The following is a 13323-nucleotide window of genomic DNA, read 5'->3' as shown; positions in this document are numbered from 1 at the left end:
TGATGTGAAGGCACAGACAACCTAATTGTAATGTTTGCCCATCTATTGATACTAGATCAGATATTGGATTGCCTGGATGAGAACCTGTCATCATTTAAACCAATCAAATTGAGTAAAGTAGTTCAGGGCACCAATGAGGAGAAAGAATGTGCCTGTTGTGGTCCAACATTGTGTCCAACATTTCTTGTGATAGGTTGAGCTGCGAGGAAAGTCACCTCATTGCACGATCTCCCAAATCGAGGTGTCAACTGATTCGCTTGCCCGGCACCCCGTAGCATGGCGATAGCTGGATTTGTAAAGGAAGGTCAACAGTCGGACAACGAATGTGACATTAGAGAAACTATCTTATGATCGCATCAGACTCACACGTTCAGGATCACTTAAGGCCAAGAGCCACAGTGGCGTTGTTCGCTTTTATCCTTCGTGCTTATTTTGCTACCTAGAGTTAAATATAGTAACTGTTAGCTCGGCTAGTCGTGGGGTAGCAAGAATTCTACAAACATGGCTGCGCTTAGGGCATCTTACCACAGGATTCTGGATAAAATCGAACATATCCTGCCTGCGAAATTGAGACCCCTATACAACCATCCAGCAGGTAATATAAAAATAAATGTATGTTACTGTAGTCATACTATCACAGCCTGACATCCATACTCTTTGACAGGTGACCGCTAATAAAACTAGCTGAAGGGCCCGGCTAGCTCATGATGTTAGTACCCATTTGTCCAATAGCATAGACTCTAAAATAGTATACAATTGGTGATGTTCAAACCAATATAGTTGTTGTTCGGCTGTGTAGCAGCCGATTAATGTGTTTTAGAGTCCATTTGAAACGAGTTGAGCGATTTGCGTTGTTATTGAACGCATTCTTTTGCAGTAGATTGTTTGAATACTGCGCGTGATTCATGGACGCAACTTGGCGCTTCTGTACTTTGAAGTAATGACTGGACACCAACAGTTCTTATCCATCGCTACGAAACTGTGCTTTTTTGGAACTCAACAAAATGTTACTTTTAGATATTTTGTACATATGGGATGTTTGAACAGGGAACAGTAATCCTTTAATGGCATAACAAAACATGTTAGCCGAGCTGACTTTTGATCAGATATCCTGCCACTTGATCAAAGGTTAGTTCATTTCTCCTTCCTTATCATCGATATATTTGGTAATGTTGGTGAGTAGTAAAGTAGATAACTACAGGTTTGTTGGATGGGACTTCTGTCAAATGTAGAGAGCCTTGTACTGTCCTTGTGTCTGAATTGTTTTGGCCCGAAAATGCCAACAGGCAAAACCTGTCTAGTAGCATCCTTAGTTTCCAGTGCACTTTGCAGTCACCCTGTAATTGCCTTTTCATTGGCTTTGTCATTTACAGACTTGTGAGTTGCATGCTGAACATTTTCATGCTACTCTGCGTTTGTATCATGATGCTCATCGCTGAAAATGTTGTTTTCCTCTACTAATTTTCTCTACTGAATCAGTGTTATCTTCAGAGTGGAAGGGTTGTCACCAAGGACAACCATACTGACTTAGTCATGAGGCTGAGGGGAGGTGCCCTGAGCTAACTCTCATTGGTAGAGACGGCATTCGACTTTCTCCTCCTCCTTATTCACCTCTCCTTTTTCATTCGGAGGCAGCAGGAGTATGGAGGGATCTGGTTGTCTCAAACCAAACCCTGTTATGGGAGGCAACCTGCTTGGAAGAATAGAGAATAAGTGAGAGAGAACATGGGAGACCGTCTGTTACCTTCACTTGTACATGGAATTGTAGTTTCTTTAAGTGTGCTCCTCACTAGTAAACATATGTTTCACTTATGAAGGTTTGTATAGTGCAGATCTTAATGATCATGTATACGAATAATCTTGCATGAGACAAGTTAAGTATCAGATATCCAAAGGGCATTGTATTAAGGTGAAGATTAGATTGTATTTTTATGGCCTGTTTGTATTTTTATGGCCTGTTTTTAATTTTTTACGGAAGAGACACATCAGAGCATCACAACAGAAGTCTAGAACAGCTGCCCAACACTCTTCCTGGAGAGCTCGTGCAGGTTTTCATTATTACCCAACTGTAATTCTCATAATTAGTTGGTGAACCAGCTGAATCATGTTTGTCCCAACCCAGTGTCAAACTACTGGAGGGTAGATCTCCAGAAGCAGGATTGGGCAACCCTGGGGTAGAACATAACCATGCCTCATAATCTGAATATTTTCCCTCCCACCAGGTCCCAAGACTGTGTTCTTCTGGGCTCCTATGTTCAAATGGGTAAGGGTCTTTCAACTTGAGTATCATGCCTGCATTTTAAGTATGTCCTGTTATTTAGATGCCTTAAGACCGTGTTTCCAAACCCTGTTCCTCAGGGAACACATGTCTTGCAAGTTTTAGATGTTTCCCTGCTCCAACACACCTGATTCAAATGAATGGGTCGTTATCCAGCTCTGCAGAAGCCTGCTTATGACCATTCATTTGAATCAGGTGTGTTGGAGCAGGGAAACATCTAAAACATGCAGGACAGGTGTTCCCTGAGGACCAGGGTTGGGAACCACTGCCTTAAGGATCCCGTTTAAAACCATGTGGGCCTCTTTCTGCCCAGAGTCTGGTGGGAGCTGGACTGGCTGACATGACTCGCCCGGCTGACAAGCTCAGCGTCTCCCAGTCTGCTGTACTCACTGCTACAGGTAAAGAATCAGAATCAGAATCAGAATGGGATTCATTTGCCATGAAAGTTTGCACAGACAGGGAATTTGCTTTGGCAGGAAGGTGCATACAGTAAACATATAGGAATCTTAAATTTAAATATGTGGTCTAACTATACTAAGGATACATAACTAGCAATACTAAGTGTTATACAATTAAAATAAAATATACAATAAAGTAAAATATAAGTTGCCAATTTACAATATAAAACACAAATATTACAGGAATTGAATGTAGTGCAAAATGTAAATAGTTTAAGACCATCCAAGAACATAGGCTAGGCTTACTTAGGCTGGACAAAACATGCCATATTCAGTCAAATGTATGAATCTGACTAAAACCATTAAATATGAACAATATAGTAAAAAATTAAATAAAACAGAGATTCATTGATGGTTTAGACGCAAGGCCAGGTTGCCTAGCTCTGCATTGTGTGTGAAATTCAATAGTGTATTCAGCCCCTCCAGGAGATTTGTGTCCTATTGTCCTTTTATGTTATCATCTTACCTGTCTGTATGCATGTCTACCTTTCTATCAGGTCTGGTCTGGTCCAGATATTCTTTGGTCATCATCCCAAAGAACTGGAACCTCTTTGCGGTCAACTTCTTCGTTGGTGCTTCAGGAATGTCTCAGCTGTTCAGGATCTGGCAGTGAGTGAGGCCTCCTGCTTAGAACACTGCTACTGAGCAATAAGCAGCCAGTGGAGCAGTCAATCATCTACCCTTATCAGTCCAATAGTGACTCTGCAGTGTTGGGGACATGGAGATAGCACACAGTAGCTGTTTCTGACATGTGTGCTTCATGCATCCCTACACGCATGAAAGGGTGAATGGGTTATTGTTTAACTTAATGGTTTTAAACTGATATAGTATCAGTTTGTTTTGACTCAAGGTTATATGCACTGCAAACCACATTAAGTTCAATCAAAATCAAATTAAAGGTATCGTAGAATAGACGATAGACTAGAACATGAAATGAGTGATTAGGTCAGTGTGATTAACCCTTGTTCATGGTTTTGTAAATACACCAGATTTCTAATTGTTATCCCAATTCTCACATCCTGCCCAGGTACAATCAGAGTCTGAAGGCTCTAGAGGCTACAGGGGCTACAGAGGCTACAGGGGCTACAGAGGCTACAGAGGCTCAAGGGGCTCCAGAGGCGACACAGTCCTGAGTGACCGGCCTCGTCAGGCTGTAACCATGCTGACCGAAAGGGAACCTCCACACGGGCAGAGTCTTGCCCCCTTTCAGACACTTTCCATCCCATAATGTTTCCATGTCCAGCCCGTTAAAATCCATGTCCAAAAGCCCTGCTACCCACTGTACTATAGACCACCCCATCGGTCCTGTTGGAGGTAATGCAATTTCATTTCCTCAGGGTCACTACCACGGTGGCATTTTTAACCCGTAACCATTACACACTCGAGAATAGGTGTCATCTACGCACAATATGTATATTTTAATATGACCCCAATGCGGAATCAATTGTATGATTGTATGTTCTTAATGAAGTTGTAACATATACATATAATATCATGAACTTTCAGGAAGTGTTTGTTTTTCAAAAGGTACCTCACACTGGCATCCTATGAATTCAAGTTCTTGGATCTGTGTTGAATGTGGGTAAAATCACATCTCCAAATGGTTTCTCTGGAGGGCATCATATTTTCATCATAATCTCCATACAGTTATTTATTTAATAGGTTTGGTAGCTAATGTTAGATCTCAAGGATGATTAAATCATACTTGCTTACCATTTTGACTGCTCCCTCATTTAACTAATGCATTTGCACATTTCACAAACTGGCTTTCTCAAGAAATTTAACAATCATTCATCTGTATCTTACATTTTGTCCAAACTCAATCCAACTGTCCTCAGTGACCACTGTATACAGCTTCCACCCAACTGTTTACACAGCGAGAGCCACCAGGTAGAAGACACTGTTGCCCAAGTCCACCAATGTTAGTTGCAGAATAGTTATGAGGAAATAGGGAGTGTGTAGATGTCCTTCCATGTTAAGCAATAGCATTGCTATCCTGGATCAATCAAGCAAGTAATTACCAGTGGTTTGTATATTGACCTGCTGCATCATTTGACAGGCTCATATGGAATGGTTAGATCTTGATGTATCAAGTTTGTTATGGATGTCAGCTAAAATATTAAAACAACTTAACAGAGCTGGTTACAAGTTCATTGTCTTTTTACTGGTGGAGACAAGTGCCACTGTCCCAGTAGACCCACAGCTGTGGGCTTTATCTCCCTCTGTTTCAGCAAGGTAATCAGGACCATACTTGATCAAAGTTCATTCTTTGTCAAATATGCCATACCACAGCAAGCTATTTCAAGGAGAATATGACTTAGTTGCAGCAGTACAATCCAGATCATATACTTCAGATACTTGATCATTGAGTCATTCTCACCAGCACATCCCTAAAACAATCAAATGTTTCCAAGACCAATCCCTTTCTAATGAATCAAGCATCACTACTGGACATTAGAGAGACTACATATCCATTCTCAAATATAGAGCACCCCATGTCCCACTTAAACATGCTGACTGGGGCTCAAAGGCCCAGTTACAAGTAACCAAAGTGACAGTAAAAAAACCAAAACAAACATGAATACCAAGATAATCTTTATTGACAACCAAAAACTACATCCAGGTTTTTAGCGTTTTCCACCAACACGAGGTGCGTTCACCTTCATGGGCTTGGCGATCTTGGGCTTGGGTGCTGTCTTGGAAGGAGCCTGTAAAACACACATGGAAAATCAGAAAATACTGTTTGCTTTTCATTATCTGTTGAAAGGTTAAGAAACGGTAGAAAAATCTATGCAACCAACCAAGTTAGTCTCTATAGGATGCACTTTGGCGTATTGTCTTTTTCTAACTACACACTGGGGCAGATGGCCTGGAGGCTTGTGACTAGGTGAAACATGCTGATGACAGTACACTATTTGATGGTTTGAGGAAGCCGGACTAAGGAAAATCTTTCCCCTGGCTCTGTCCTGACTCACCTTGGTACTGGGGGCAGAGGGCTTCTTGGTTGCCTGTTTTGCCTTCTTGGCCTCCTTGGCAGCCCTGGGGACAGACAAACAGACATGAGCAACTCAGCACTATCAGAAGGGAAAACAAATTGCCACACAGGCACATTCCTGAAGACCCTTTCAAGAAACTGCTTGACGTTACCCAGATATAAAAATATATAAATGTTTAACGCGTAGCTTAAAGGATTTCGTCCAAGCCCTTTTAGATCCACACAAGCCTTTTTATTTGGCTAACTGGCAAAAAGTCTGCCAAGCGGTCTTGTGGAAAGACAGTTCATTGCAAAAACATTGCATGTGAATAGTAAACATGGCTCGATACCCAAGCAAGGGCCTGTTCCATAAAACTAGTTTAAGTAAGCCAGGCTTTTGTCAAGATATACTTTCCCTGACATAACTGGTATATTCTGAAAACTTGCTTTATGGAACAGGCCCCAGCTCCAGTGTCTGCATGCCCCTGCACCATAGCCATCTGGGAGTCAGGTGGCTGGGAATCGGGCCAGTAATCTGAAGGTTGCCAGTTCGATTCCCGGCTGTGCAAAATGACTGTGTCCTTGGGCAAGGCACTTCACCCTACTCGTGGGTAATGTCCCTGCACTTACTGTATGTCGCTCTGGATAAGAGCGTCTGCTAAATGACTACATGTAAATCTCACCTGATGGCCTGCTCGCGCTGGGCCTTGCGGACCTCAGGCTTCTGGTTCCTCTTGGCCATGATCTCCTGCAGGGAGGCTCCGGTGATGGCCCTCTGGAACTTCACGGCACGGCGTGTACGCTTCTTCGTCACCTCTTCCTGTTAGAACAGGAAGTATTACATGGTAAGAAATGGCAGGCAACGTACGTGAACTTCAGGCATAATTGTATATGCTTGTAACTTATAGAAACACAATTACAGTATCTACAGAACTACAGCCTTCCCCACAACATGGACTTAATAGGTTTACTGCAACAGAGTTTGTAGGAGAATTTGGAGGCTGGCCATTGAAGATGTCAAAAAGCCAGTACTATGATCTCCAGAGTCTCTAAGGCCGCAGGTGAGGAGTGAGCACTCCTGCGCAGCCTGTAAGACACAGGCTGGCAGCAGCACATGACACAGACGAGCACTACGCACACCATCCACCCACAGCCTAACAGTGATGCCATATATATATACACACACAGACACCCATGGAAAATGCATATGCTTTACAAGTTAGAATGGTTCAGGCAAATGCTGGAAGCACAGCCCAGATGTTTACACCACCCCAATAGTCAACTAGACACTCACAGACTGGCCCTTCTTGTGCTTGCGCCTGTATAGCACGGTCCAGTTGATCTGTCTGGGGTTCCTCTTGGCCAGGAAGGCCGACTCGCACTTGCCATTCAGGAACTGGAAAACCTGTAACACAACGGCATTGTCAGAAGAATGCTAGGCTCATAAGAAGTGCCCTCAAGAAAGCTGCTGCTGTCACCGATACACATACTTCAAAGAGATAACACTCAACCATGTTTGGAAACGTCATCCTGGTTGCTAGCTAGCTAACAGGTGACTGTCCGAAGAACACCGGTTATGCCTTGTTGTCAGACATGGTTCCAGTAAGGGATAATGCACAACGCCGACAGTCCATACGACTTAATAGATATTTGGAAGGTAACTAGCTAGTCAACAAGAAAAGCCATGCTAGCAATAGAAACATCATTGTACCTTTCCGTCTATCCTGGCGTAGCGGCGGCCATGGCCGGGGTATATTTTGTACCCACTGAAACTGCACAACTCGACCCTGTAGTACAGAAATAAAGTATTTCATTAAAAGGCAATGTATTATGGTATATACCATCATCATTTTTATGTAAAACAATGTGTTTAAAGTCTATGATGGCAATAGATATTTTTCTAAGTGATCTTACTTCATGGCGGCTGTGGGGGGACGCAAATCGGAAAGAACGGAGAACGGAAACGGATATGGGGTTATAGGTTAGCTCCGCTTGGTGATCGAAAAACTATTTATAATCCCAAAACATTAAGAAAGAAAATATAGAAAGAAAGAAAATGTAGTCATTATTTATAACTTTTATTCAAAATTATTCTTGTCTATATATTTTTTTTTTTACACAAATAGGTCGGTTACGAGCGGGAAATGCGGCGATGACAGAAAGATTCCCAAAAAGCGCTGGACAACAAATTGAAGAATATGAAGGTTTTTTAAAGTTTGCCAAACGACAATATCGTAATAGTTATTACAGTATTTCATTCTTGGAATGTGACGATAAAACATGAATAAAGCAGTTCGACCCGGATCTGCTTGCGTGTGGCGCGCTCCTGTAAATTGCCTGTTTTTTTGTAGTCTTTTTGTAGCCCAGCACAATGGCCTATTATCAGAAGCGGGTCTCACGAAACTACAGTTCCCATTATGGATCGATCAACTCTGTTGTGTTGTGGCTCTGTGTCTGACAGTTGGTTGGTGCGATACATGTCGGAACGGAGGTTACAAGACATAGACTTGTTCAGCTGATGTTCAGTTTTAGCTAATCTTGTGTCTGTGGAAAGATGGGGATATCAGATTTGTCCGTGGACACAGTTACCGGTAAGCGATTGACATAATGCGGCGTTGGTTCTTTCTTTAAGATAGCTTCTTTATTCGATATTAGCTAATTTGTATGGAATGCATAACATTTTCTAGTCACAGTGATCCCTCTGTGTGGGATATCTGGTTATCAGCTTGCCACAGTTATGCGGTGGGTGTGCAGGGATCTAACTCTGCATCCACATTCGTAAACATTTGTGGTCGTCCTACAATATCTACCAAATTCCCATACTGGTTTTCCCCTAAACCATCGTCTTAAAAATGTAACAGATTTCTGCAGCCATTTACTCACGTGAAGTTCTATCTATTTCACCACTTAAATGTATGGATTATTATCTTTAGACTGTGTTTGACAGGCAGCTATGCAGCCCAACCCTGTTGAACCATAGTCCATAAGCAAAACCTCTGGTCACCTGGGTCATTGTTTATAGCGTATATTATACCGTTGGCCAACTTTGAGTTCTGTTGACTCAGTAGATTTATTAGCTTGTGTGCCTTGGCTGTATTTGTTTCTATGTACTTGAGTGTTCATGGTGATGGACAACAGGCCTGCACAGTAGATTGAGACACATGTTATGATCTTCCAGGCCCTGTGGTGGACCTCTCAGCCCAGGCCCTGCAGAAATTAGAGGCCAATTTCTGCTGCTCTGAAGACACACACACACTCATCCTGGACCGCAATCACATCATGAAGCTGGACTACCTGGAGAGGAGTCCGAGCATCCAGCAGGTGCAACACTACACCAGACTAGACTCTCTCTCTCACTGAAAAGTGACCACCTTAAGTGTAGAACACTTAAGCTGGTGCACCACCATAGTTGCTTTATCGCCTCCCTCTGAATGTATTATAATGAATACCACCTCACTGTGTCTATAAACACTCCCATCTCTCTCTGAATGTCTCCCCCACCCCACCTCTCGCATGGTGCAGCTATCAGTCGCCAGTAACCGCTTGGTGCGGATGATGGGCGTGTCCAGACTGACAGATCTGAGGGTTCTCAACCTGCCCAACAACAGCATCGGCTACATCGAGGGCCTCCGGGACCTGCCCCACCTGGAGTGGCTCAACCTGGCCGGCAACAACATCAAGGTGGGCGTGGACCCTGCAGTTCTCAAAGTCATTTCCTTCCCGTCTGTACAAACACATTCTAGATGCTGTGTGTGTGTGTGTGTGTGTGTGTGTTTGTGTGTGTGTTTGTGTGCGTGTGTGCTCCGCTCAGGTCATTGAGCAGCTCGACAGCTGTGTGGCTCTTCAGCACCTGGACCTGTCAGACAATAACATCTCCAACATCGGTGGTCTGACCAAGCTGATGGCCCTAAAGGTGAGAACCACCTCCAGAGTCCGTGCTTGGGAGAGATCCAGAAATGATCCAGGCGGAGGGTTGGGAAGCATCTCTGTATAGGTTTGGTGGTCCAGGCCAGGTGATAGGCTAGCCTGCGTCAGCTGTCTAATTTCTGCAAGTTTAAGAACTAGTGGTCGATGGCAATCCTTGACTCATCCTTGATTGACAGGCTTGCTTTTCTTTTACAGACACTCCTGCTTCACGGGAACAGCATCACAACATTACGCACAGTCCCTGGCCATATGCCCGCCCACCTCGCCATCCTATCGCTGGCAGAAAACGAGATAAGGGACCTCAACGAGGTAATACACTCAAAACAATACACCTTCTGTTGACTAATGATCATCTCCTCTCTGTGTGTCCTGTCCAGCTTCCTTCATCCCCTCTGTCTCGCTCGTCCCTCCCTGCCCGTGTGCCTCTGGCAGGTCTCCTACCTGACCGCTCTCCACGACCTAGAGCAGCTGTCCATCATGAGCAACCCCTGCGTCATGGCAACGCCTTCGTTGCCAGGATTCGACTACCGGCCATATGTCATGAGCTGGTGCCTCAGCTTGAAGATCCTGGACGGTTTTGTGGTGTCACAGAAAGAAGGGTGAGTCCAGTTCCAGAATACTTACTGATAAAGAGCAGCCTTTCCTATGTTTGTAGGTGTGGCAACCTAGCTCTCATTTACCCCGCCTGGAAGACGCGGGTTACTGTCGGTGTCACCGGACAGGAAGCTAGGATCCTGCATCCGAAAAGAGTATTAAGTGAAAGACTAGAGTCTGTTTAGGTATGGAGTTACACTTCTCTTCTTACTGACAAGCTTGTGTCTTCTTCTTCCTGTTGGATATCAGTTTAAAGGCAGAATGGCTGTACAGCCAGGGTAAAGGACGCACGTATCGCCCAGGGCAACATGTGCAGCTGGTGCAGTATCTGGCCACCGTTTGCCCTTTGACCTCCTCGCCAGCCCTGGAGACAGCGGAGGACGCCAAACTGGAGAAGATCCTCAGCAAGCAGAAGTGAGTTAAATAACCCCACTCCCTCCTTCCTGGAAGGTTCTCCTCCGTTGTCATAGTTGCCTGGCATTGCCTTTCTTTCCTTTCCCACTCACATGTTTATTGGACAACTGTCCAATGTGTCATTTGTGAAGGTGTTTCTTGCTGGTCTGGCCAGCCCATATATGCTTCCTTCGTGTCTCCCCCAGGCTTCATCAGAAGCAGCTGCAGCAGCAGACCCAAGGAGGCTTCCCCTACCCTGCCCGCCCCACCCAGCTAGACGTGGAGACACACGGCCCACTCTCAACAGGCCCACCAGGGGGAGCAAGAGAGGCAGATGGACCCAGCGTGCCTCCTCCTGCCCCTGCACCTCCAGACAGACAGACAGGTGGGAGATCAGAGGGGAAACAAACAGTTTATCCGGATCCTTTTCTCCTAAGCACAGTATTCTGAATGTTTTCTGTGGAGACTGAGAAAGTATTTTGAACACATCTTTGTCTACCTGCATGTACCTGCTACCTGCTTTCCCTGTCCGTCTGCCTGTCTACATCTTCCTGTGCGTCCGACTATCTCTCTACCCCCAGAGCCGTCCGTACAGGTGAACACCTGGCTGGGTGGCGACTCCTCCAACATGGCTGCCCCAGTCGTCCGCAGCCCCCGGGCTGTCGAGGAGCGTCTGTACCTGGAGGACGTGCATACGGACGAGTACAAGCTCAACGGCAGCCTGCTCACCTCTGAGTCCACCTTCCTGCCCTTCAGCACTGAGCTCGACCCCAACGCCGTCCGCTCTGACAGCGAGGACGAGACCGAGACGTTTGAGCCCGACTCCCTCGCCCCAGAACACCCACCTCGACCGAAAAGGACCCCTACTAAAAAGATCCAGCAGACGGAGGTGGAACTTGAACAGGAGCGAGAAAGGGAGAGGGAAAATGAGATGGAGAGGAAAGAGGAAGGAGGGCTTGAAGTGGCTTTTGACAGTCACCTGCACAATACATCCAATTCAACCATCGGTCAACCCATAGCAGCAGACAGCCAATCACAAAAGCCTCTGAATCAAGCAACAAGCTCAGACTGCCTCGCAGTGGAGGTTAGGGCGGAGCCTAAACAGGAAGAAGTGTCGACGCGTCCCTCTGATAGGTTGACCCAGTGTGTGGAGGGCAGGGCGGCTTTGAGGATCCAGGCATGGTGGAGGGGGCTGTATGCTCGTCACTGCCTCCCGCTGGTCAAAGAGGTGCGTCACGAGATCCGTCTCCACAGGATGCAAGAACACATCGTCTTCCTGTCAGGAGAGCTTGAGAGGTACGAGACAGTCAGTGAGCTCAGTGGTTAGAGCACTCGACTACAGATCAAGAGGTCTCTGTTTGAAATGTCCCCCTGTTCTGTATGATGCTTTGGATAAATGTGTTTGACAAATGAATACATTGTTATGTTATTAATGTTGATTGTTTCACCGATAAGTCAAGATAAACAATGTATAAATACGTATTTCGTGACACAGGGTGCAGAAGCAGTACGAGGAAGAGAGACTGCAGAGACTGATCCAAGAGGAAGCGGTCAAGTTCTTGTGGAAACAGGTTCTTTGGCATCTGTAACTAATCAGAGTATTCAGCACAACACACACAATGCATGTTCTGATTCACATCTCCCCCCTCTCTCTCTTTGCAGCTCCAGTCCATGCAGCAGTGGCAGCGCTCAGTCGAGGCGCAGCTAGCCAGCGTGACTCATGCTGTGCCGTCAGCCCCGGCACCTGGTTCCTCCTCCACCCCTGCCCTCCAGCTCCTCCTGCCTGTGGCCTCCAGTACTGCAGGACCATCCTACCCAGCCACAGACCTCTCCTTCCCAGATTCCGGCTTCCAGTCCACAAGCGAAAACCGGGCGGCACTAGAAGACAGCTTCGTCAGCAGTGGAACAGGGGACTCCTTGGAGACGGTGCGAGCGCTGGCAGTGGGCGGGTTGAAACCCGGGCGTAGCGCGGTAGGGGAGGACAGCCCAGACTGCAGTCTACTGGAGCAGTACCTCTCCTCAGTCCAGCAGAGAGAACAGGAAGCAGAGGATGGGGCTGCCAGCGACAGAACAGAGACCCCACAGCCTCCCTCCTCACCCCTCTCCTCGGCTGGAACGCCTCAAGCACAGTCACTCCCTCAGAGTGGATTGGAGAGGGAAGATCAAGACTGTCATCAGGAAGGCACAAGCCCTGTATGAATTTCACCCTCCTTGAAGCGGTCTCTGAGATAATAGGATTTGATTGGGACTTCTCTACACACAACGGTGCCCCATTCAGTCATTTCAGATAATGTATTTATCCAAGCAAGGAGAAAGACTGTCGCTACAGCCATCCTGTTTCCCCTCATGGTCTCTGAGTGAACAGGGGCACATTGTAGCCTGACAGCCAAGCTGTGCTGCAGCATCTGTGAATATACAGTTTATCCCCCATTTGAGAATGTAATGCCTTAGTATTGTTGAAAATGAGTGATTGTAAATATGTGTCAAAGCGAGGTCCTTGTCAGGATAAGACTTCAGAAGCTACAAAGGACGTTTCCGGATCTGAACAATGTGTGTCGAATGTGTAATTATCTTTAGGTAAAACTTTAGGTAAAATAGGAGACGTTTTAATGGTATTTAATCAGTTTGTTGATATTACGTGATACAATCTAAAATGTACGTTTGTAAAATAAAGCATTTTCCTTCACGAGTTTGTTTTT

At 45.6% G+C, this 13323-nt stretch overlaps 3 protein-coding genes and 1 non-coding gene across 4 annotated transcripts; 2 read left to right on the top strand and 2 right to left on the bottom strand.

The window, feature by feature from the left end:
- The first annotated feature begins 219 nt into the window (after positions 1 to 219).
- On the top strand, positions 220 to 4451 carry LOC146233718 (mitochondrial pyruvate carrier 2-like). Its single transcript, XM_084688840.1, has 5 exons — positions 220 to 595; positions 2223 to 2263; positions 2592 to 2676; positions 3234 to 3345; positions 3764 to 4451. The coding sequence occupies exons 1-5, from the start codon at positions 502 to 504 to the stop codon at positions 3867 to 3869; spliced, it is 438 nt and encodes a 145-aa protein (XP_084544966.1). The 5' UTR covers positions 220 to 501; the 3' UTR covers positions 3870 to 4451.
- Positions 4452 to 5314: 863 nt separating this feature from the next.
- Positions 5315 to 7684, bottom strand: rpl24 (ribosomal protein L24). Its single transcript, XM_084688839.1, has 6 exons — positions 7625 to 7684; positions 7422 to 7497; positions 7005 to 7115; positions 6394 to 6530; positions 5712 to 5775; positions 5315 to 5444 (listed from the first exon to the last, which is right to left on the bottom strand). Exons 1-6 carry the CDS (start codon positions 7627 to 7629, stop codon positions 5364 to 5366), a joined length of 474 nt encoding a protein of 157 aa, XP_084544965.1. The 5' UTR covers positions 7630 to 7684; the 3' UTR covers positions 5315 to 5363.
- On the bottom strand, positions 6691 to 6858 carry LOC146233717 (small nucleolar RNA SNORA23). Its single transcript, XR_014742158.1, has one exon. It is a non-coding gene; the product is annotated as a small nucleolar RNA SNORA23 (small nucleolar RNA).
- A 473-nt stretch (positions 7685 to 8157) lies between the features above and the next one.
- Positions 8158 to 13310, top strand: cep97 (centrosomal protein 97). The gene is made up of 11 exons (XM_084689915.1): positions 8158 to 8301; positions 8889 to 9031; positions 9233 to 9391; positions 9522 to 9623; positions 9833 to 9946; positions 10070 to 10236; positions 10481 to 10645; positions 10831 to 11009; positions 11206 to 11920; positions 12120 to 12195; positions 12287 to 13310. The coding sequence occupies exons 1-11, from the start codon at positions 8265 to 8267 to the stop codon at positions 12821 to 12823; spliced, it is 2394 nt and encodes a 797-aa protein (XP_084546041.1). The 5' UTR covers positions 8158 to 8264; the 3' UTR covers positions 12824 to 13310.
- The last annotated feature ends 13 nt before the right edge of the window (positions 13311 to 13323 follow it).

Source organism: Hypomesus nipponensis, chromosome 23 (assembly GCF_054491055.1).
Source record: "Hypomesus nipponensis isolate SF chromosome 23, ASM5449105v1, whole genome shotgun sequence".
Lineage (NCBI taxonomy): Eukaryota > Metazoa > Chordata > Actinopteri > Osmeriformes > Osmeridae > Hypomesus > Hypomesus nipponensis.
The sequence above is the reverse complement of the archived record's forward strand: the minus strand, read 5'-3'. Positions and strand labels throughout refer to the sequence as shown.

Excerpts from the sequence above, each read along its gene's own strand:
- LOC146233718 (XM_084688840.1), top strand. The coding sequence starts at position 502 with ATGGCTGCGCTTAGGGCATCTTACCACAGGATTCTGGATAAAATCGAA. Across the intron at positions 596-2,222 it reads CCTATACAACCATCCAGCAG|GTCCCAAGACTGTGTTCTTC; the intron begins GTAATATAAAAA and ends CCCTCCCACCAG. Across the intron at positions 2,264-2,591 it reads GGGCTCCTATGTTCAAATGG|AGTCTGGTGGGAGCTGGACT; the intron begins GTAAGGGTCTTT and ends CTTTCTGCCCAG.
- rpl24 (XM_084688839.1), bottom strand. Across the intron at positions 7,116-7,421 it reads ACGCCAGGATAGACGGAAAG|GTTTTCCAGTTCCTGAATGG; the intron begins GTACAATGATGT and ends GTTGTGTTACAG. Across the intron at positions 5,776-6,393 it reads CAGCGCGAGCAGGCCATCAG|GGCTGCCAAGGAGGCCAAGA; the intron begins GTGAGATTTACA and ends GTCTGTCCCCAG.
- cep97 (XM_084689915.1), top strand. The coding sequence starts at position 8,265 with ATGGGGATATCAGATTTGTCCGTGGACACAGTTACCG. Across the intron at positions 10,646-10,830 it reads AAGATCCTCAGCAAGCAGAA|GCTTCATCAGAAGCAGCTGC; the intron begins GTGAGTTAAATA and ends TGTCTCCCCCAG. Across the intron at positions 11,921-12,119 it reads CTGTCAGGAGAGCTTGAGAG|GGTGCAGAAGCAGTACGAGG; the intron begins GTACGAGACAGT and ends TTCGTGACACAG.